The following is a 21,906-nucleotide window of genomic DNA, read 5'->3' as shown; positions in this document are numbered from 1 at the left end:
TCCTAAATAGGATTTTGGTGGACAAATGTTCATATTGGAGGAATTCTATTTAAAAGAAAAGCCTAGCAAAATGTTAGGTGAGAAGAATAAAAATGCTGATTCTGAAATGGAATTATGTAAAACATTATACTCTTCTTTATATGATGGTTTTCAGATAATAACACTACTTTTCTTGAGCAGCTAATGCTTTTGTTGGTTAGCACTTTGGGTTAACCAAGGGCCAGAACAGATTGGCAGCTTCAACTGGCTTCAAGCCAGCTTGGGGGTATGGCATTTACACACACCATGCCCCCAAGTTACCCGGAACGTCATGCCAGCAATTATATGCTTGGTGGCTTCCGGGCAACTTGAGGGCATGGCATTTAGATTCCCCACACCCCCAAACCAGCTGGAAGCTGGCTGAAGCTGCGGTAAGGCAGCTTCAATTCATCCCAAATAGGAGTGGCTCTTTGCTGCTCCTATTTGGGACCTATTCTGGCTGGACTGAGGCCATGGTGTGTGCTTGCTGTGGCCCCAATTGGGCTTTGTCAGGGGTGGCTTGAAGCTGTCCCTTCTGGGCTGTCTGTTCAGCCCTCAAGCTGAATAAGATTCCTTCCTTGTTGGAATGGAAGGTATTGGCAATGATTTTTACGTGTTGTAAGCTGCTTTGATTGTCTTGTCACAGAAAAGCGGTTTTATTTATTTATTTATAAAAGGTTTTATTTATTTATTTTATTATTACCTTGCTTCTGGGAAAGCTTTGGTTGAGTGTGATAGAAAGTGGGCTTTTGTTTTTAATGAAGGGGCAATAATACTGGATAAGAAAAATGTAAACACTTGTATTAACCAAAAACCTAGGGTCCTTGGAGGCCACCCACAAACTGAATTCAATGGGTAAATTAGTTTAGCTCAATAGGCAGCACTGAGAGGGCCATGGTAACTAGCTGGGACACAAGCCTGTGTTTAACAGTTCTGAAAAACTAGAACCCCAGAGTGTTAAGTACAACTCAGTTTTATTATTTGAACAACAGGAGGGATGTCAACATTCACATGAAGCACTCATACATACACACAACACACAGTAATGAAGATATAAAAGGTGGTAGTGGATACCAAATTAAAGGGTTACGATGAGCAATGTTTACCAGATCCTTAAGCCAGGCTCCAATCTGGAGGAAAGCTGGGAGCTGAATGGGTACTCACTACTCACTACTCTGCTTTGTGGTATAGCCAGAAGTACTGAGGGGTCTAAGGTTGAATCTAACAGGGGTTCTGCCTAATTCCAAACTGGACCAAAGTGAGAGTGATTAAGTGAGCATATTTATGGGCCGAACTTTGTCTTGAGGCAATTTAAGTTGATTTTTCAGGAATCCCAGAAACAATGGGATTTCCAGCTTGTTGACAAAAGGAATATATTTGGTTGATGGCGATGGCATTGATTGTGATAAAATCAGAACATCCCCAGGGAGTTTGGGTCAGGATGAGGTGTTGGGAAAGACAGCGGAGGCTAGCAGGGAGATTGGCTTACTGCTTCAGGCTGACAGACTTCTTTGTGAAGTCAAAGACTTTCATGGCCGGCATCCATAGTTTTTTTGTGGGTTTTTCGGGCATCTTCAGAGAATGCCTGCCTTGAAAAAAATTGGCTATATATATACTGTGCGTACCCAATTTTTTCCAGGTAAGCATTCTCTGAAGATGCCAGCCATAGATGTTGGCAAAACGTCAGGAAGAAACTCTTCTAGAACATGGCCACATAGCCCGAAAAACCCACAAAAAACTATAGACTTCTTTGTCTTTGCCCTTTCTGCAAGGCAACATATAGTACTGCCCTTGGCTTCCCATGGCCTCTGGACCATATTTGGGCTGAGGCCATTGCCGTATACTACAATTCTCACAGTCACCGAGATAACATGAATCAGTGGCTGTGCATGATAGGGATTCTGGAAGATGCAATTCATCAAAAAGAAAGGGAAGGGGAAAAAAGTAACTGCTAAGTTCTCTAAATGGAACACCCCCTACAATTTTTTTCATTCATGCAAGTTGCACCTTCTATTCTGGCATTCTCACTGCAGACTCATACAGATGTATCTGTAAATCCCTTTGAACTAATTGCAAGTTGTCTTTGCTTTCCTCTGAGGGAGTGTGACTTTCCCAGGCTGCCCTGCTTCACATTGCAGTACAATACAATCCTTAAAAGGTGTATTCAGAAATAAGCAAAGTCCAGCGGTTTTATTCTGAGTGCAGCATGCAGCCAGGTTTTTGTAATGTTTACTCACAAGTAATGCCTGCTATGAGGTTTACTTTGGAAAAACAGGGACTATTAGCTACACACCTTTTCAGTTTAGGGCTTTCCGGACAGTCATAAGGGAACTTTTAAAAGGGGGATGTGAGGAACTGCTTTGTAAAGTGGAACTTTACAGTGGAACTGATTTCCCTGCTGTCAAGTGTGGAGGAGATTTTCTCTGCATGTACTCCAGACTCGAGACCCAACGGAAAAGGGTAACATAGGCCTGTTACAGACAGCCAAAATAAAGCTGCTTCGAGTCACAGTGGAGGTATGGTGTTTCAATGATGCATGCGTCCTAAGAGTCCAGAAGCCACACCAAAGCCACGCTCCAGTCCTTAGGGCTGGAGCGTGGCTTTGGCACGACTTCTGGACTATTAGGACGCATACATCATTGAAACACCATACCTCCACTGTGACTCGAAGCAGCTTTATTTTGGCTGTCTGTAACAGGCCAACGTGATCAACAAAGCAGAATTAACAGCAGAGCTTCTCTTGATTTTAAGATCCAGTCTGAATGGTTGTTTACATTAGGTATGTAACTCTGCACATCAGATTTCCCTTTGAAGTCTTTGTCCTGTCACTTCATTTACAAATGATGTAAAATTAAAGTTCTCACACCCTGGTTGAAAAAGTTTTACAGTTTATAAAAAACTTTACTGAAGCATCAAGAAACATAAATCCTGTATGTTTAATGAACAGTGATGAGACTTTGTGACATCCCTGCTTAGGACTTTATCACACCAGCTGGCTGTCATGTCACAATTGTCCTAGTTTAAGAATGGAGGCATACTTGGTTTGGCACAATTTCTTATTACACTTTCCCCCACAATAGTGCTTTGGCGATCTATGGCCATGTGATCTGTTTTCTGCATTGCCAAATGCCACTTTCCGGGAGGAAGGGGGTGAATGAGAGATCATGGCTGCTAACCATTTCACAAAGCTGGCTGCTATGTGAATGTGCACATAGCAGCTGACTTCAGGAAGGTGTTGGAGACCACAATCACTGTAAGGGACAAGGGAGAGAGGAACAGAATCACCCCTGCACACACCATTTAACTGCCTGAGAAATGAATCTGCAGCGGACGTGACTTATCACACAAACACAGTAACAGAATAGCAGCAAGACTGAAGGCCTATTGATGGGTTTTGCCTGTCCATGAAAAGTTGTACTATAGTAACAAATAAAATGCAAGACAGCAGCAGGATCGACACAACGTCATGTGATAGGTACCAGACAAAGATACTTTTATCCTGTTAAAATTTTGCTTTTATAGCTGGTGTAATAAAAATCCTTAGATTTGCTCAGAAGTGATGTCACAGGTAGCACCCAGTAAGTGTTATGAGTCACACACAGTAACTGCTAAAGGGAAAATTTGTAATTTTCCAGTGTGAATGTGGATAAGCAGCGATTCCCTACAATGAAGTGCTCACTGTGATGAGACAGTTGTGATGGGGACAGAGACCCCCTCCTCTAATAAATCACAGTATTTGGAAAAGCTTGTATTGGCACTGTTTCCAAGGTTTGTGAAAAAGAAAGGTATGCCATTGGCTATGGTGAGATATTATTTCATAGAATCATAGAATCATAGAGTTGGAAGAGACCGCACGGGCCATCCAGTCCGACCCCATGCCATGCAGTAAATCCAATCAAAGCATCCCCAATAGATGGCCATCTAGCCTCTGCTTAAAGAGCTCCAAGGAAGGAGACTCCACTACACTCTGAGGGAGTGTGTTCCACTATCGAACAGCCCTTACTGTCAGGAAGTTCTTCCTAATGTTGAGGTGGAATCTCTTTTCCTGTAGCTTGCATCCATTGTTCCGGGTCCTGTTCTCTGGAGCAGCAGAAAACAAGCTTGCTCCCTCCTCAATATGACACCCTTTCAAATATTTAAACAGGGCTATCATATCACCTCTTAACCTTCTCTTCTCCAGGCTAAACATACCCAGCTCCCTGAATCGTTCCTCATAGGGCATGGTTTCCAGACCCTTCACCATTTTAGTCGCCCTCCTTTGGACACGCTCCAGTTTCTCAGTGTCCTTTTTGAATTGTGGTGCCCAGAAATGGACACAATATTCCAGGTGGGGCCTGACCAGAGCAGAATACAGTGGCACTATTACTTCTCTTGATCTAGACACTATACTTTTATTGATGCAGCCTAAAATTGCATTGGTCTTTTTAGCTGCCGCATCGCACTGTTGACTCATGTTCAACTTGTGGTCTACTTGGACTCCTAGATCCCTTTCACATGTACTTTCATTCAGCCAGGTGTCCCCCATCATATATCTGTGCATTTCTTTTTTCTGCCCTAAGTGCAGTACCTTACATTTCTCTGTGTTGAATTTCATTTTGTTAGCTTTGGCCCAGCTTTCTAGTCTATTCAGATCATTTTGAATGTTGATCCTGTCCTCTGGAGTATTAGCTATTCCTCCTAATTTGGTGTCATCTGCAAATTTGATAAGTATGCTCCCAATTCTTTCATCCAGGTCATTGATAAAGATGTTGTATAACACTGGGCCCAGGACAGAGCCCTGTGGGACCCCACTGGTCACTTCTCTCCAGGCTGAAAATGAGCCATTGTTGAGCACCCTTTGGGTTCGGCAAGTCAACCAATTACAAATCCATGTAACAGTTACTTTGTCTAGCCCACATTTTACAAGCTTGTTTGCAAGAATGTCATGAGAAACCTTGTCAAAGGCCTTACTGGAATCAAGATATACTATATCCACAGCATTCCCTTCATCTGCCAAGCTGGTAATTTTATCAAAGAAAGAGATCAGATTTGTCTGGCATGACTTGTTTCTCTGAAACCCATGTTGACTTTTTGTGATTATGGCATTGCCTTCTAGATGTTCACAGACTCTCTGTTTAATGATCTGCTCCAGAATCTTTCCTGGTATTGATGTCAGACTAACTGGACGATAATTGTTGGGATCCTCTTTCTTACCCTTTTTGAAGATGGGGACAACGTTTGCCCTCCTCCAGTCTTCTGGGACTTCTCTTGTTCTCCAGGAGTTCTCAAAGATTATTGCCAATGGTTTCAATATTACTTTTGCCAGTACTTTTAATACCCTTGGATGTAGTTCATCTGGTCCTGGAGACTTAAATTCATTTAGATTACCAAGGTATTCCTCTACTATCTCTTTACTTATTCTGTGCTGAAATGCCTCTATTCTGCCCTCTGCTCCATTATCCTCAGATTGAGCACCCTTTGCCTTTTCTGAGAAGACTGAGGCAAAAAAGGCGTTTACTTTGCTATTACATCAAAATCATGAGGGGACTCACCTCGTCTCAGCAGGGTTTCATCACTGTGGCTGCTTCGACCTGGCATCCCTTGCTGGCTGACGAAAGACTCTAACATGTGGATGCCAGACGTAAAACGTTTCTCCAGGTTTTCTAAGGAGGCTTGGGCTTTTGCCAAGAGACAGGCTGAGTCCTCCAGACTGTTCACAAACACTGCCTCCTGCTTGACAATGTTATCTCCCTAAAGGAGAAACAAGAATTGTGAGGAGAACACAATTACAGTAAAGCTTGAGTATCCCTTATTTGAAATGCTTGGGACCAGAAGCATTCAGTATTTTGAATTTTGGAATGTACTTGCATATACAACTGGCCCTCCATATCCATGGATTTTGTATCCACAAATTCAACTATCCATGGCTTGAAAATATTATTTTTTTAAAAAAAAATCCAAAAAGCAGTACAAAATCCCTATCAATTTTTGCATTGAGACAAAAAAAAAAAATCACATTGTGTCGACTAAAAAAAAAAGATGTAGTCTTTAAATAGGGCTTCATTTGCTGACAAATATAATCCTTGTATTCCAGCATCTTTAAATAAAGTATGAAATGAGTTAGAAAGTCCTTGTTGGCTTGATGCTTCCCATAAAACAAATAGGCATGCCAACCAAAGTGTAAATCCTTCTTCTAAGTCAAGGGTTTGTTGGTCAATTAACTTAAACCAGTTCTGCATCCACTGGAAGCAGACTGCATCATAATAAAGACTGAGGTTTGGATTTTGTACTGCAGGTCTTCAAACCTAAATTTAATGATTTATTTTAAGAGACTAGTGGAAGAAATTTAGATTTGCTGAAGATCAGAAAGAACTCCAAGGAGTTACTTTTATGTATATTGTTGTTGTGTTATGTTACTGTTTGTCTCTTTTTCCTTTGTCTTTGTTATATATGTAAGGTTTGTCTTTTATATTATTAATAAACTATTTTTAAAAAATCCAAAAAGCAAAGTTGAATTTTACCATTTTATATAAAGGCACCATTTTACTATGCCATTGTACATTTTACTATGCCATTTAACTGCACCTGAGCAGCCACAAACTTTGGTAACCATGGGGGGAGGGGGGCTGGAACCAAACCTCAGCAGATACCAAAGGCCCACTGTACATGAGACATTATGAGGCTGGAGAGAGACTGGTAATCTGTTAAATGGCAAGAATAAGTGTAGCACTTGGCATGAATCCACACCTACCACCATTTTACAAATCATCATTTCTCTCTCCAACCATGTCTCTTTCTAGCCTTGCAAATACATGTATGTAGCTCAAAAAGCTTTGGACTTTGGAGTATTTTGGATTTCAGAATTCTGGATAAGGGAAACTCAACCTGTATCAGGAAAGATAACTTAGCACTGGAGGTCTGGGTGCTGTCCTCCAAAGAGCAACTTTTCCAAGGTTTTGGGAAGACAGTGTAGGGATGCCCATTAACGAACCGAGGCATAGGATTAACAGCACATTTATAGTGGGTAGAAGCTGAGGGAATACTTCATGAAATACCAGAGAAATGCAGAATAGGTTAGCTTTACAGTGTAGCACTAGAGAAGTGTGGTCATCATCACAAACGAGAGAAATCTGCCTTATGAAGGAGACTCCTAGGAAAGATATAGTGATAGGACTACTAAATGGGTGGGAGTTAAAAAAATGAGGAATGGCTGTCCCAATAAAATGGTATATTGGACATAACAGTTGCTCTCCTTAAATTTGGAATTAAGGTCACAGAACAAGACTGACAGGCTTGAGGCATGAGAGAACCATACCATGCCCGCAGACACTAGGCTCCTGTTATCAGACTCAGATGATTCTTCTTCTCCACTGCTCCCTGGTTCACATGTGCTATCAGAGTTGGATCTCTGGTGCTTCTCCATGGAAGATTTGCAAGGACTACTTGTCTCTTGTTCTCCACTTTTCTGTAAGAAAGAAAGAACTGAACCATGGTGGAAATTCACACTGTTTAATTCAAAGAGTCTAACTGAATGTGTATTACACAGTCGGTCCTCTGTTTTCACAGGGGATCCAAGCAGTTTGACACCACTTTAATTGCCGTGTCTCTATCTCGGGGAATCCTGGGATCCGTAGTTTGGTGAGGATCAGAGTTCTCTGACAGACAAGGCTGAATGCCTCACCAAAAATAAATCCCAGGATTCCATAGGATGGAGCAATGATAGTTAAAGTGGTATCAAACTGCTTTATTTCTGCAATGTGGATACATCCCATATTACAGGATTAGCTCTTGCAAGGACATATTTCTCCAGTGAAAAAGAAAAAAAAAGGTTAATGAAGATGAACCTACCCCCACTAATGCAATATGCCACGAGTATTGCATTGTGCATGTCTGTCTTACCTGTGCTTGTCCAATTGTCTGGCTCTCAGGCTGGGTGTTGGATGTGCTTTGTTCTGCACTTCTGCCACTAGACTCCACCTCAAAATAAGGTGGTTCTGAAGAACAAGAATATAGATCAGAAAGGATCATATAGTCAAGGCATGCTTTCATCTATATTTATCCATTTATTGTTTCTTAGGCCCTGCAGTAAACTATTGCTCCATCCTGTCCTATGAAGGTTCTTCCATATCTTCATTCTCCTGCCAATCAACTGGGCACCCCAACTTACAACCTTACATCTCCTTTTCTTCACTCAGGACACCAGCCTGCTATCCTGTCACAATTGTGCGAGTTTAAGAATGGAAGCATACTGGTTTGGCATCATTTCTTATCATATGTTCCCTCACAATAGCACTTTGGCACTACTTTGGTCACCCATGGTCATGTTTTTTGCACTGCCAACCACCATCGTCTGGGAGGCAGGAGGGGAATGAGTGATCACCACTGAGCTAACCACCTCCAGAAGTCAGTTGCTGTGTGAATGTGCACACAGCAGCTGCCTTCTGAAAGCTGTTGGTGGAAGGCCCGTAGCTAGGCTGGGACAACCGGGACACTGCCCCATGGCCCCCAGCCAAAGGGCTCCCCAAACAGTGGTGCACCAAGATGGCACCATGGTGTGCAGTAGGACTTGGGAGCGTGCGAATGCTCTGCCCTACCGAGCCCTACTTTCTGCCCCAGGGTCCCTAAAGGCCTAGCTACGGGCCTGGTGGCCATGATCACTGCTCCTCCCCACTCCTGAGGTTTGATACACAGCAGCCCTGCATGCAACAAATACTGGCCAAAGATGCTTTTATCAAGTTAAAATCCTGTTTTTGTAGCCTTGTGTGACAAAGCCCATAGTATTATCACTAATTGTGATCACCAAAATGCTTCTGACATTACAAAGTATATTAGCAAATTTTTGTCATATTAACCCATGTTAGTAACCCTTGTTAGTACAGATCTTATGTTCACATAGGACTGGATCTGAACCTGTATTTTCTATACCTATATTATATGAACGAATCCTCAAATTTTATCTTTGTTTGAATCCTGTTTGAAAGGTCCATCCCCTATTCCTACTACTCAGCATCAAACTGACCTTCTGGAATGACTGGGAGGGATGATTCATCTGTCTCGGTCTGTCCTGCCCACAGAGAGAGCTTCTTTGCTGACGATGCAACTGATGAAATCAGAGGAGACCCCCCTTTGGCATCCTGGGATGACAGAATAATATGACAGATACTTATGATACCCATAACGAAAAAATAAGAAGAACTACAATAGCAGCTAGAGAAACAGAGCCACTGCACATGATGAGAAGGCTTCAGAAACCAGCTTTGACTTGAACTCAATTCACACTCACCCCACTGTCGAGGGGGAATGATAATAAGTCTGAGTATATTTGAAACAGAGAAGAGATCATGCAGCCCTCCATTTGTTTTTAGATTGCAAATCCAAGCAGTCTTAGCCAGTACAGTCAAAGGTGAGGAATGCTGAGTATTACAGTTCAACAGCATCTGGAAGGATGTACGATTCCTATCTGATTCAAGATAACATCCAAAGAGGGATTGGATGAGCTCAAAGTTCAATCCAGCTAAACTCCTTACCTGTCGGACCGTCCGTAACAAATAGCGTAAGTTTGGGAAGGTTCCCTTCCGGTCACGTTCCTTTAAGGCAGTGCCATCTTTGATCACTTCATAAAAAGGCTGAGGAACACGAGCATCAATAAAGAGAGATTGTCCTGCTTCCATCTTCTCCTTCACAGTGGAGCCATCCAATCCAACCCAAGGGATTTCACCTGGAAAATACACATTGATTATCATGTGGGGTTAGAAATCAGTGGGTTAGCAAGACTTCCTGAATACAACCTACTTTGTAGCTCCCAACCCATCTTCTATCTTTCCTCTAAGACAATGTACTATTTCTGGTTATTGAATCTCATTTTGAAGCCATCTGAAGTTCATGCCTATCAACACACCTTGGGCACCACATTCTGTATACTATCTGTTGTGGGAAGAGGTACTTTCTTCTACAGCCAGTCAACGTCTTTGGGTGTCCCTGATTCCTAGGGTGTATCCACACTGTAGAAATGATGCACTTAAACAATACTTTAACTGCCATGGCTCTACCTGACAGATCCCAGGATTTGTAGTTTTGTGAAGTACCAGTGCTCTTTGGCAGAGGAGGCTAAAGACCCTGTAAAAATATACTTAAAGTGGTGTCATACTGCATTATTTCTACAATGCAGATGCACTTCTAGTACTGCAAATGTAGAAGAAAAATGTGTCTTTGTATGGTATTATTATTATACTTTATTGATATAGAGCTGTAGATTATAACATCATGAATATGTTATTTTTAAAATCATCTTCTTCCTCCTAAACAGAATAGTACTAAATATGCTATCTTTTCCTCTTAGAATGGGACTACAAAACCTTCATGATTTTGGTTACCCATTTCCCAACTAAGAATTTGCACTCCCCCCCCCCCCGGCTTTGGTACACATACTGTAGCTTTATATTTACCCTAATAGCTAGCCAAACTTCCTGTTGTAAAGTATGAAAAATGTGTCTAAGACGTGGTACACACGGTGCTAAAGCGCCGTGCTCGCGCCATGCTAGGGTTACGGGACCATGTGACAACAGCATGGACCCTAACACTAGCACATACTGGCAGCGCAATAATGGTGGCGCCCCATGTACACGGGCGCCGCCATTATAATGAAACGAACGTATAGCATCCACACGTCGCGCCTCGCCAGTTATGTCACAAATGCGCCATTGGCGCACTCGTGACATAACTGGCACAGGGGAAAAAGAACCTGCTTTTTGCGGGTTCTTTTTCCTCCACAGGGAAGCTGCATGGTTTGGTAGCTGCGGCTTCCCTGTGGAGGAAAAACAGGCGCCACCAGACTGCTGTTTTTCAGTGGTCTGTACGGCGCCTTAAATTTAACTATTTTTTACACCTCTTGTTAATATGAGAACTCTATTCAATTCTTCTTCATCGTTCTAGTCCCAACCATAGCACAGCCACTGAACACTGATACATATTTAACTTGACTTAATTGGTTCAGTTCATTCTATAGACTTACTCCAAATGGAACTGAAAACTGGATTTAGCCCACAGTCTAAAAATTATGAAATTACTTCTTAATTCCTCCAAAAATGACATATTTTTCTCCAGTTTTTTTGGTACCAAAGCTATCACTGCAGCTTATTTTAGCATTTTCTAAAAATAACTTTTAAATATTGCAGAACTCAGAAGTGAATGTTAAAACCTAAAAAAGCCATGTGTTAGATTAATATTTAGTCCTATTTACTTAGGTTTTGTTGATATTCTGGGTCTTCCAGTTGTTTCTGACTTTTGGGGCCCTAAGGTGGGGTCATAGGGGTTTCTTGGCAATATTTATTTATTTATTTATTTATTTATAGGATTTATATCCCACCTTTTTCCCACAATGGGATTCAGGATTTGTTCAGAATGGATCTGCATTTACCTCCCTTTGAACTGAGAGTGTGTGACTTGTCCAAGGTCACCCAGTGGGTTTCCATGTCTGAGCAGGAAATTGAACCCTGGTCTCCAAAGTTGTAATCCAATTCTCAAGCCACTATACCATGCTGAATCAGTTACATATCACTAACTGAAATCCCATTACAGGTTGAGTCTCCCTTTTCTTCAGGGGTGGATGATATAGTGACACCTTTGCTTTCTGATGGTTCAGTGTTAACAAACTTAGTTGCATGCACAGTATTATTTAAAATGTTGTACAAAATTACCTTCAGGCTATGCGTATTAGGTGTATATAAATGATAATGTGCATAGACTTGGATTCTATCTCCAAGATACCTCATTATGTACATATATGCAAACATAGGTATTCCTAAATCCAACACACACACCCCTCCCGAAAGCCAAAACACCTCTGGTTCTAAGCATTTAGGTTAAGGGAGACACAATCTGTTGTTCTTATTTATACCTTCTTCTGTATCCAACCCAATATTTCCAGAGAATATCATTTCAAAATGATTGTTTGCTTCTCTTCTGCCACCACATCCATCTGCCATTTTTTTCTAGCAACAGAACTGCACTTGGAGTTCAGGGGCAACTCAGGTTGGGCATATGGGCCAGGTACCCCCTGCCTACCCCTTTATACTTTGTCCAGAAACCAACCTGTGAAGATCTCCTGGATCACTGTGCAGAAGCTGTAGAGGTCAGAGTTCACTGAGGCTGGACGCTCCCTAATGACTTCCAAGGGTAGCCAGTTGTAGAGAGGAAGAGGCGGCTGAATAGGCCAGGTTAAATTGTCTTTCTCTGTGCTGAAACATAATCCATGCAGTCAGGCTTCCTCAGATACTTGTCAGGGTCTCCTTATGATATTGCAACTGCTTCCACCAACCTTTTTTGCATGTACTCGAGGTTGCTGAGCTTGGCAAGTCCGGGCCTCACTAGCTGAATTGCATGAGAGGTCACAGCACGATGGATATGCCCCCAAGAATGTAGAAATGACAGAGCTTCAGAAACCTGCAGCAGTAGTCGCAGAGTTGCTGAGGGTGCTGGGGAGCTGGAATTCTGCAGAAATAGGAAGAACAAGAGGAGTAAAAAAGGACCCTCACTTTCTCATTTGAGATCTAGTGTGGTACCAGTGGTTCCACTGTTGGAGGTCTGAGTCCCCAGGGAGCCATACGGGGAGACATTTTCTCTCAGTGTGAGCTATCTCTCAGGAGTTCTGTGAGGAAAGAGTAAGGAGGAGAAGAGCCACATGCATCACCTTGAGCTTCTTGGAGGAAAGGCAGGATACAAATATTAACTCCTAGAATCATAAGAGTTGGAAGAGATCACAAAGGCCACCTAGTCCAGTCCCCTGCCAGTTACAACACTCCTAAAAGATGCCTATCCAGCGTGTGTTTAAAGAACTCCAAAGATGGAGAGTCCACCACTCACCAACGCAAACTATTCCATTGTCGAACCATTGTTAACTGTTCTTCCTAATGTTTAGTTTGTAATCTCTTTTCTTATAATTTGATTCCATTTTGAACCTATTTCTTGTAATCTGAACTAATACCTTCACTGACAGCTGAACTTACCTCACAGTGCAAGGCGTAGTAGAGGGAGCACATCTCTACTCTCTCAAAGACAAGTTGGAGATTTTGGAGATCCAGGGATAAACTCACAGCTAGGAGAAGCAGCAGATGGGGATGATGGAGCTGACTACAGGAAACAGGGAAGCCATACTGAATATTCAATGTGAACCTCCACATAACACAGTCTGTCTCCCTCAATAACAACAACAACAACGACAACAACAAATATTTATTTGTATCCTGCCTCTCCCTTTTGAGGATTGGGGCAGGTAACAGCAGAAGTTAATACAAATACAAAACAACAACAAAACAACAGCTAAGAAAAACAATCCCCCAAATCCCCAACCCTTCAACTCTCCCCCCTTCAGTATAAAATTACAAAAATAAAAACCATATAACTACGGAACAATTAAAACAATTCAATAAAGTGGCAATACCAAGGGGGATAATAACCATGACCAAACAGGTTCCAAAAGCCCACCAGCTGGCATCATTACCTGCAGTATTCTTGTTCAGCTAGGAGCACGTCCATGGCACCCCGCATTTTACTACAGTTGGGGTGAGCTTCTGGCTTTAAGCTTCGCACAGTGACGAATTGTCCATTCCATAGCAAGCTAGAAAAAATGGTGTCAGAGACAATGGTGTTAGAGCTAGCTTTTGGATCCAAGGTATTTTTTTCCACAAAGTTGTAATTCTAGAATTGTGCCCTACACATAAATGTCATAAATTGCAAACAACATGAAGGCACACAAGAATCACCACCCCCTGCTTCACTGAACAGAGAGGAAGAAAATATGCCATGCCCAGAGGGAGAGTTTGAAAAAGTCCCTTTTCTAGACTACAACATCTATATGCTGTATAACATGCTGGCTGGGGAATTTTGAGTGGTGCAGTCTAATGCAGAACCATTCCCAAGCTCTACCAAAGGCCAGTGCTGTTCATTTTCCTCCTAATGAAATCAATTGGGATGGGGAATGAGAAAGAAAATGGCTAGAAACAAAGTGCCCATACACTTGGAGGTATGCTGTTTAAATGATGCATGCATCCTAAGAAGCCAGAAGCTGTGCCAAAGCTGTAGTCCAGTCCTTAGGACTGGAGCATGGCTTTGCGGTGTCTTCTGGCCTTTTAGGATGCGTATATCATTTAAACAGCATACCTCCAAAGTGGCCTGAAGCAGCTTTATTTTGGCTTGTCTGTACGGGCCCAAAGTTAGGCCCTTGGAAAGGATGCATCAACATTCTTAAAGCTTAGCTGTTTGTGTGTGTACATGTATGGACACAACTGTTATGTTTACTGCATGGTTTTGGGCCAGTAACCCTTTTGCCTCAACCTAGAATACCTAAACTGGTAGGACTTCAGAAGGGCAAATTAATTTTTTTAAAAAGAGGTTTGCCTAGAAATGGAAGTAGGTGACAAGATGACCAGAGGCCTTCCCTATAGTCAGCTGCCTCCCCAGATTTGGGACTTGCAGTTTCTTCTAATGTGAGATCAATCAGTTATTAGTGTCAGGGATGGGATGTCGGCAGGTACAGGCCACAAAGAGAGAAAAATACAAATAATTTTTATGGCATTACTTTCTCATGAGTGTGTATGGTCCATTCTCGTAGCTCCAGTCTGGCTCTCCTTGGCCCCTGATGAGGTTACTGCTGTCTACAATGAATATGAAGGCAGCCAACCCTGGCGGCTGGTATCTGCTTGGCCAGAGCTGAAAAAAGACAAAAATGAGTTATGAGCCAAGAGATTATGATTCACAATGAACTCCACCCTCCCAAGAAGCTTTCTTACTTGTCCATATCCTATAGCTGGCTCTTTAATGCTTCCAAACATTTTAGGGCTGTCTAGACTCCTGCAGCAAGAGAAATAAATAAAAGTGGGAGGGAAAAATATCTGCTGTACTTTCAGTCAAAGAGAAGATATTGTGGACAGTTTCTCTTCAGGCATCAAGCTCCTCACTTAAATGTACAGTAAAGGCTACAACCCAGAATCCATTTGCAGTTCTATTAACAGGCTTTGCATTTCAGTAGTTTCCAAATAACTGGTTCTTGATAAAGGCCAAGGAGCAAAAGAAAGTATCACACAATATTCAGCATTAGTAAAGACCATTTGGCTGTCTGTCTGCAACTTTCCTGTAAACTGAAATGCTCTGAAATATAACAAGGGGATATAGAGTTGCATAGGCATTTGATGTGATGACTTCCAGAAATGTTTCAGTGGAAGAAAATTACCCTGTCCATTTGTTCCATACATTTACCCTAATTCTATAAATAAATATCTGCTTGTGGGATTACAATGTTCAGGATTCACTGTGCCTTGAGAACATTTACTCTTCTTTTCTTATTGGCATACAAAACAAAAACTCTCTGAAGGGACATGAGTATTATTATGTCAAACTGATTCTTTTAGTATGAAGTCTTCTGTCTTAGCAGAATTTGATCAGAATCAAGAGAGAATTAATAGAGTGTGGACGCTACACCATAACATAGATGAGCACTGGACAGATTTTTACCAGGAGGAAGATAAGAGCGATGACAAAGAAGAACGCAGGCTGCGTGGAGATGCTGCTAGAGCTTTTGAGTAGAGTGACTGGTCCACATGCTGGACTAGCATAGCCATCTGGCCACAACATTGCTGTATGAAGTCTATGACCTGGAAGCAACAAAAAGGAAAATGAATGAGATAGTAGGACAGCTCTTTACAACAGCCTTTAATTTAGTCGGTATTCTATATAACCATGGTAACCACAGGCAACAAGGAGATGTATGCAGACAAGTAAGCAGCTTGTTGGACAGAGAAAATACTCCATCCTTCCTTTGCCATCAGCCTAGAAGCTAAGAGGACTCTGAAGAAAGGACACCATGCTCCTTCACATGCTGCATGAAATGGGAAATGAAAGCAGGACTGAACTCTCCACTTCCAGCTCCTACCAGACTATTGTATATGAAATAAAATAAATTTTGTAAACTTATTTGCAAAGCTGTCTTATCAGTGATTGGTATCAATCTGATGGTCTCATATTGAGTTTGCTCACCTCAGTATTTTGCTCACTCCCATTTTGCTGGGCCCAGTCTTTAGGTGTCCGGCCTTTTTGGTCATGGCATCGTAAATCACCCCCCACTTGCAGAATGCTGCCAAGAAGCCTTTGGTGGCCAGAGAAAGCTGCTGCATGGACTGGGGTACTACCATCGTAGCAGCGGCTTGAGGAAAAGAATGGGAGAAAGAAGACATGTCAGGATGCACACAATAGTAAACAAGCAAAGTTCAGACAACTCTGATTTAGTGGGACCAGAAGAAGTGTTCTAGCTGAGTTTGCCACTGCACAAGAGTATCAATTCAACAAAGATTAAAGAGAGAGCAATTTGGGCCCGGTGGCTTCCAATACTGGGACAACTTCTCCCAGTCACAATTTCTCTCACGTCCTTTTTTATGCTACAGAGCCCCAGTTAGAAGGACAGGACACTCCCTGTCTCCCTATGAACTGTAGAATATGACTTACAGTATATCTTCATAGACAAGGCTTTTTTGCCTGGAAAAGTCTCCTTAAAGGACCATCACTTCTGACTGAATTGACTAATCTGAAATGGCTTGTTTAGTACTTTAAAAGACCTTTCATTTTTGGAGAGATGCTGATACACTTGTAATTCTTCATTTGCTAAAGTTACTTTCCTCCAGGTCTGGAATTAATTCAAACTGCAATTGGAAATATCTGGTGGAAGAAACCTCTCCCCTTTCTTAAGGTGAGTAAAACTGTGCATAAAACAGCTGAGCCCTTGAAGCATGGCTGTCTGACTAGTGTGCACGCTTATTTGATAATGTGTGGCCTCAGAGGGAGATAAGCACAGGCATGCACAGCTCCATCAATTGATGAACAGCCCCTCCTCCATCCCAACTGCCACTGTCCTGGCCTCAGAGGGAGAGAAAAGCAGCCAGCATCTGCTGGACTTAATTCCCCAACTGCTGTCCCATTTTGCTTGTGTGTCCAATATTTTTAGAGTGTAAGCCTGACAGCAGGGAACTGTCATATTAACAACTGTAAATTATATGATAATGATGATCATAATTGTGAAATACAGTATTTCAGGGAAATACTGGGGGTAATCCCATAGTCAGGAATAGTAAAATATAAGCAAGCTCAGGATGGATGGGAGTTTCTGAAAAGGGAGATACTGAAGGCGCAATTTCAAACCGTTCCAGCAAGGAGGAAAAATGGGAGGTGTCTCAAGAAACCAGGATGGATGACTAGGGAACTTTAAACTGAACAAAGTTTTAAACACAGTATGTATAAGAAATGGGAAAAGGGGGAAATCACTAGGGAGGAATTCAAAAAAATAGCTAGCACATATAGGGGTAAAGTCAGAAAAGCAAGAACCCAGCATGAGCTCAGGCTTGCTAGAGAGGTTAAAAACAATAAAAAGGGCTTCTTTGGATATGTCTGTAGCAAAAGGAAGAAGGAAATGGTAAGGTTACTATGTAGAGAAGATGGTGAAATGCTAACGGGACAGACAAAAGGCACAAGGGATTTCCTGAGGCTGAGAGTGTGTGACTTGTCCAAAGTCATCTAGTAGTTTCCATGGCCGAGTAGGGATTTGAACCCTTGCCTCCAGAGTAATTGTCCTTCTAGTATATCTTCTCTTTATTAAAAGGGGATAAATAATCCTTGCTTTATCAAAGCTAATCTCCTTACAGCATCTAATTGTTTCTCCTCTCTATTACACTTGTCATGCTATGGCTGAAATCCAACATCCCCTCAGCATACCATAAATATCTGCATGTGAAGATACACTACAAGTGCCCAATTGCTCCTATGCAGAATAACGACACTGCACAACACATATCAATGAGTAGATGTTGTTCCACAGTGCAGAATAGCAACACCACACAGCACATGTCAATCATTAGGTGCCATTGCAGAATGCAGGATACATGATACATGACACACAGTCATGATGCACAATATACAATGCACAACATGCAATGTACAGTGAATAACTGCAACACAATTGCAACGTGGAAAGACAAGCTGCACTTTCACTGCTATCAGCAGGATATGTCTGTTGTACAATGGTGACTTTTTGGCCCCACATGTGTAGTGTGACTTATGCACGTGTATGACCCTAACTTGATAGCCAGCCTTTAACTACAGAAGAAAGGAAAGTATGAAGTGATAGTGTTTCTCTTTTAAAATTAATTTATGCATAAATCTGATGGGATATATGTGCTTGAATGGAAAAACAAAGGCCTTCTGTTTTAGGAAGTGCTAGAATGGACTTAACAGACTGCTTGAAGAACAGCTATTATTTAAACCCCTATTCTAGGAATTCTGTACCACTCACTGGTTGGGATTGGCACCAAAACTGAGAAACAGTCGGACAACAGCAGCACGTCCCAGTAGGGCAGCAAGATACAAACCGGTCTGTCCAGCGGTGTTGTGGCAATCCACATCCACACCTGAAGAAAATACATTAATTATAGATGAAAACTAGCAAGAAGTTTTTGTGGAAAGGATACAATGTAAAACCACATGTACAGCAGAGGCTGCGTCTCCCTTATCCTGAATTAAAAAAGTCAGAAATATTCCAAAAACCAATACTTTTTTCATGGGTGGCTAAGATAAATGACACCTTTGTTTTCTGATGGCTCAATGTACATAAATTTTATTTCATGCACAAAACTATTAAAAATATTGTATAAAATTACCTATAGGGTATGAAACATAAATTAATTGCATATTTAGACCTGGGTGCGATCTCCAAGATTTCTCATTATGTATGTATATGCAAATACAGGTATTTCAAAATCTAAAAATATAAATTCTAAACATCTCTGGTCCCAAGCATTTCAGGTAAGGGAGACTCAACCTGTAGGTTCAATTTCAGTCAAGAGCAAATATCCTTCTCTCCTGCTATACATGGAACGTGAAACATACACAGGGATGCAAATCTAAACTTTGCGCGCTTCCCCTCATTATTTATTTATTTATTTTTAGTCATGTTGCAGACCAGTCAGCCCCCAAGATAGAAGATACCCATATTGAGATTACATTTTTTGGCTTTACCTCTTTTCAGTAGCATCTTGGCCTTTTTGCTCTTTCCCTCCGTCGTGTGCCTGAGTAACTGTCCCTCCAGAGATTCAGGATCAGCTAAATAGCCCAAACCTACAGGGCAGTTTGGCGGAAGCACTGGCATCACACTAGAAAGAAACAATATTTTTTTAATATAGAGAAAAGGTGGAAAATAATGTTGAAACAAACGAAACCCAAATTCTCAGCCTTGCTTGGCATAACCACTAGAGGCCCTTTCACACTACAGAATTATAGCATTACGATTCTACTTGATCTGCCATGGATCCAACCAAATGAACTGAAGTTTAGGGAGGAATGTTTCGAATTCTCAGGCAGAGCTCCTTCTAATGGCTCAACAAACTACAGATCTCATGATTACATAGAATATTGTCATGACAGTTAAAGGGAAACCATAGTGCAATGATCCTGTAGTGTGAAAGGGCCCTAGAAGTGTCTGTACTCAGTTAAAGGGACAGAAAAGTGAAGTCAGGAAAGGTTCATCCGTGTCTGTCTGTCTCTCATGGAAATCATAGCAGATTAATCATATAAAGCAAAGGTGGGCAAAATGGAGTCTTGGGGCCACATGTGTCTGTGTCCCCCAAAGATACTTTTGCAGTCCCCAACCCTCCATACTCTCAGGGTTGCATCTACATGTTACAGGAAAAAAATGCAGTTTGACACTTTAACTGACATGGCTCAATGCTATAGAATTCTGGGATCTGTAGTTTTGTGAGATGTTTAGCCTTCTCTGTCAGAGAGCTCTAGTGCCACAACAGACTACAAATCCCAGGATTCTATTGCATTGAGCCACAACAGTTAAAGCTGTATTAAACTGCATTAATTTTGCAGCGTGGCAGCAGCTCAGGTGTGGTCATTTACTTTCTAAATAGGTTGAGACTTCTACTTCCACCATTTAACACCAACAATTAGTCATTTTTCAAAACTAGAAGTGGACTTGCATCTAATTCCAAGGGATTTATTTTGTTATTTTAGGCGGCAAAACATCAACCCTTCACACAACTTGCTACAGTTAACCATTCCTAATATAGACATTAAACAATTAAATAATTGGGGGGGGGGGATTCTACAGAAAAAGCCAGCCTTTTGTATTTCGTGAAAAGTTGTATTCCATGAAAACAAAAATGCATCCTCCTTATTCTATATGATCTTTGCAAGGCGTGCCATTCAATCGTCTCACTTTCACGACTTAGTGGCCCATTATAACCTTTAAAAATAATATAGGAATATATCATTGTACATCATGGCTATTTAAAGAAAATAATTCTGAATATTCAAAATTCCTTGCCTCCTCCTTCTCCCTAGCTTATTTTTTTTAGCATTTTACATTAAGAGGACATATATTGGGAACTACACCAGGTGCTGACTGAGGAACAGATCATTAGCTACTTATATCAAAAATTAGAGTAAAGCTGAAGAAAAACACAAAATTGTTCATCATAACAACATATGATCTGAACCTTATCTCAAGAGAATGTACAGAAAATGTAAGAAATGGATTTGCATTATTAAGTATTAAGACTGGGAACCAAAAGCACTATGGTCAGAAGCCAGGGACATAATCAAGGAAGAATGTAAGAATGGACAAAAAGAAAAAGAAGGAACAATGGATAAGAGATGGAATGCTTCAAGCACTAAAGGAGAGAAACAAAAAGGAGACAGAAATAAAATCAGAACCACGAACACAATTGTTCAATAACTAGTGTGCAAAGATAAAGAGAACTACTATAATAATGCAGAGAGATAGAAGACAGTAACAAATAAGGAAGGTCTCTTCCACAAGATCCAGGAACTCAAAGGGACGTTCAAACCAAGGATGGGGATGCTATACTATCAGAAGAAGAACACAGCACACAATCAAGAAGATATAAAAAGGTGGTTGAAGTAATACACAGAAGAGCTATATGGCTTGCATCCTTCTGAGGTCACTAAAATGAGTACTCAGCTTGTTGGGGGCAATTGGCCAACACCCTTAAACCGCTCAGGGAGTGCTTAAGTGCACTGAAAAGCGGTATAGAAATGTACTTGCTATTGTTATATTAAAGAGATGATGAAATTGATGACACATGGAATGAAGAACCATATGAAGGAAATAATACACAGAAGAGCTATATAAAAGTGATGAACAAATGAATGATACATGGAATGAAGAACAATATGAAGATGAACCCCAAAATCTAGAAAGTGAGGTGGAACCTGCACAATGAGGGGAAGAATAAATCATCAGGAACAGATAATATTCCAAAAGCAGTACAGGATAGGGTTTTTTGGAGATGTCTCATCCATAGGGTTGCCATAAGTCGGGGTTGACTCAAGGGTAGTAAACAACAACATATTGGAAAGTGGGGTGGGATGCCCTTCTCTCGAACTCAGGGCCAGCCTTACAGAAGAATCCAATTTATATTTAGAATTGGCCCTCCATATCCATGGATTTTTTATCCATGGCTTTAAGCATAGACTGTATATAAAAATGTTAAAAACCAAACCTTGATTTTGCCATTTTATATAAGGGATGCCATTTTATTGTCCATTGTATTTAATGAGACTTGAGCATCCACAAATTTTGGTACCCACAGGAGGTTCTGGAACCAAACCCCAGCGGATACCAAGGGCCCATTGTACCCAGAAGAAAATCTTATGGCTTTCATTGACATATATTCCCAAGTAAATGGACATGGAGGTGCAAACCTATGGATACTTATATGGGAGCTTATTGCATTAATTCTGTGTAATCGTGGGTAGGACTATGCTGTAACTTCCTTCGTTTAATGACAGGTCTGTTCATTAATCAGTTTGTCAGGCAGAAGAGCATAGCTTCTCACCAGATATGGG

At 41.3% G+C, this 21,906-nt stretch overlaps 1 protein-coding gene across 4 annotated transcripts in view; it reads right to left on the bottom strand.

The window, feature by feature from the left end:
• LOC149321102 (inactive serine/threonine-protein kinase TEX14-like) overlaps positions 1-21,906 on the bottom strand; it is a 31,762-nt gene that overhangs the window by 5,528 nt on the left and 4,328 nt on the right. For all 4 annotated transcript variants that reach the window (XM_089515619.1, XM_089515590.1, XM_089515609.1 and 1 more), the window contains exons 2-16: positions 19,051-19,184; positions 18,329-18,443; positions 16,027-16,192; positions 15,505-15,644; positions 14,784-14,844; positions 14,573-14,703; positions 13,496-13,612; positions 13,002-13,125; positions 12,314-12,486; positions 12,088-12,233; positions 9,525-9,715; positions 9,017-9,131; positions 7,897-7,991; positions 7,313-7,462; positions 5,550-5,748 (exon numbers count right to left, since the gene is read on the bottom strand). In XM_089515619.1, the coding sequence (XP_089371745.1) occupies positions 5,550-5,748; positions 7,313-7,462; positions 7,897-7,991; positions 9,017-9,131; positions 9,525-9,715; positions 12,088-12,233; positions 12,314-12,486; positions 13,002-13,125; positions 13,496-13,612; positions 14,573-14,703; positions 14,784-14,844; positions 15,505-15,644; positions 16,027-16,192; positions 18,329-18,443; positions 19,051-19,184 (2,057 nt within the window). The remainder of the gene's footprint in view (positions 1-5,549; positions 5,749-7,312; positions 7,463-7,896; positions 7,992-9,016; positions 9,132-9,524; positions 9,716-12,087; positions 12,234-12,313; positions 12,487-13,001; positions 13,126-13,495; positions 13,613-14,572; positions 14,704-14,783; positions 14,845-15,504; positions 15,645-16,026; positions 16,193-18,328; positions 18,444-19,050; positions 19,185-21,906) is intronic.

Source organism: Sceloporus occidentalis, unplaced genomic scaffold (genome assembly GCF_023333645.1).
Source record: "Sceloporus occidentalis isolate IW3139 unplaced genomic scaffold, rSceOcc1.0.p SCAF_1, whole genome shotgun sequence".
Classification (NCBI taxonomy): domain Eukaryota; kingdom Metazoa; phylum Chordata; class Lepidosauria; order Squamata; family Phrynosomatidae; genus Sceloporus; species Sceloporus occidentalis.
Note: the sequence above shows the minus strand (reverse complement) of the source record. Positions and strands in the feature narration are given on the sequence as shown.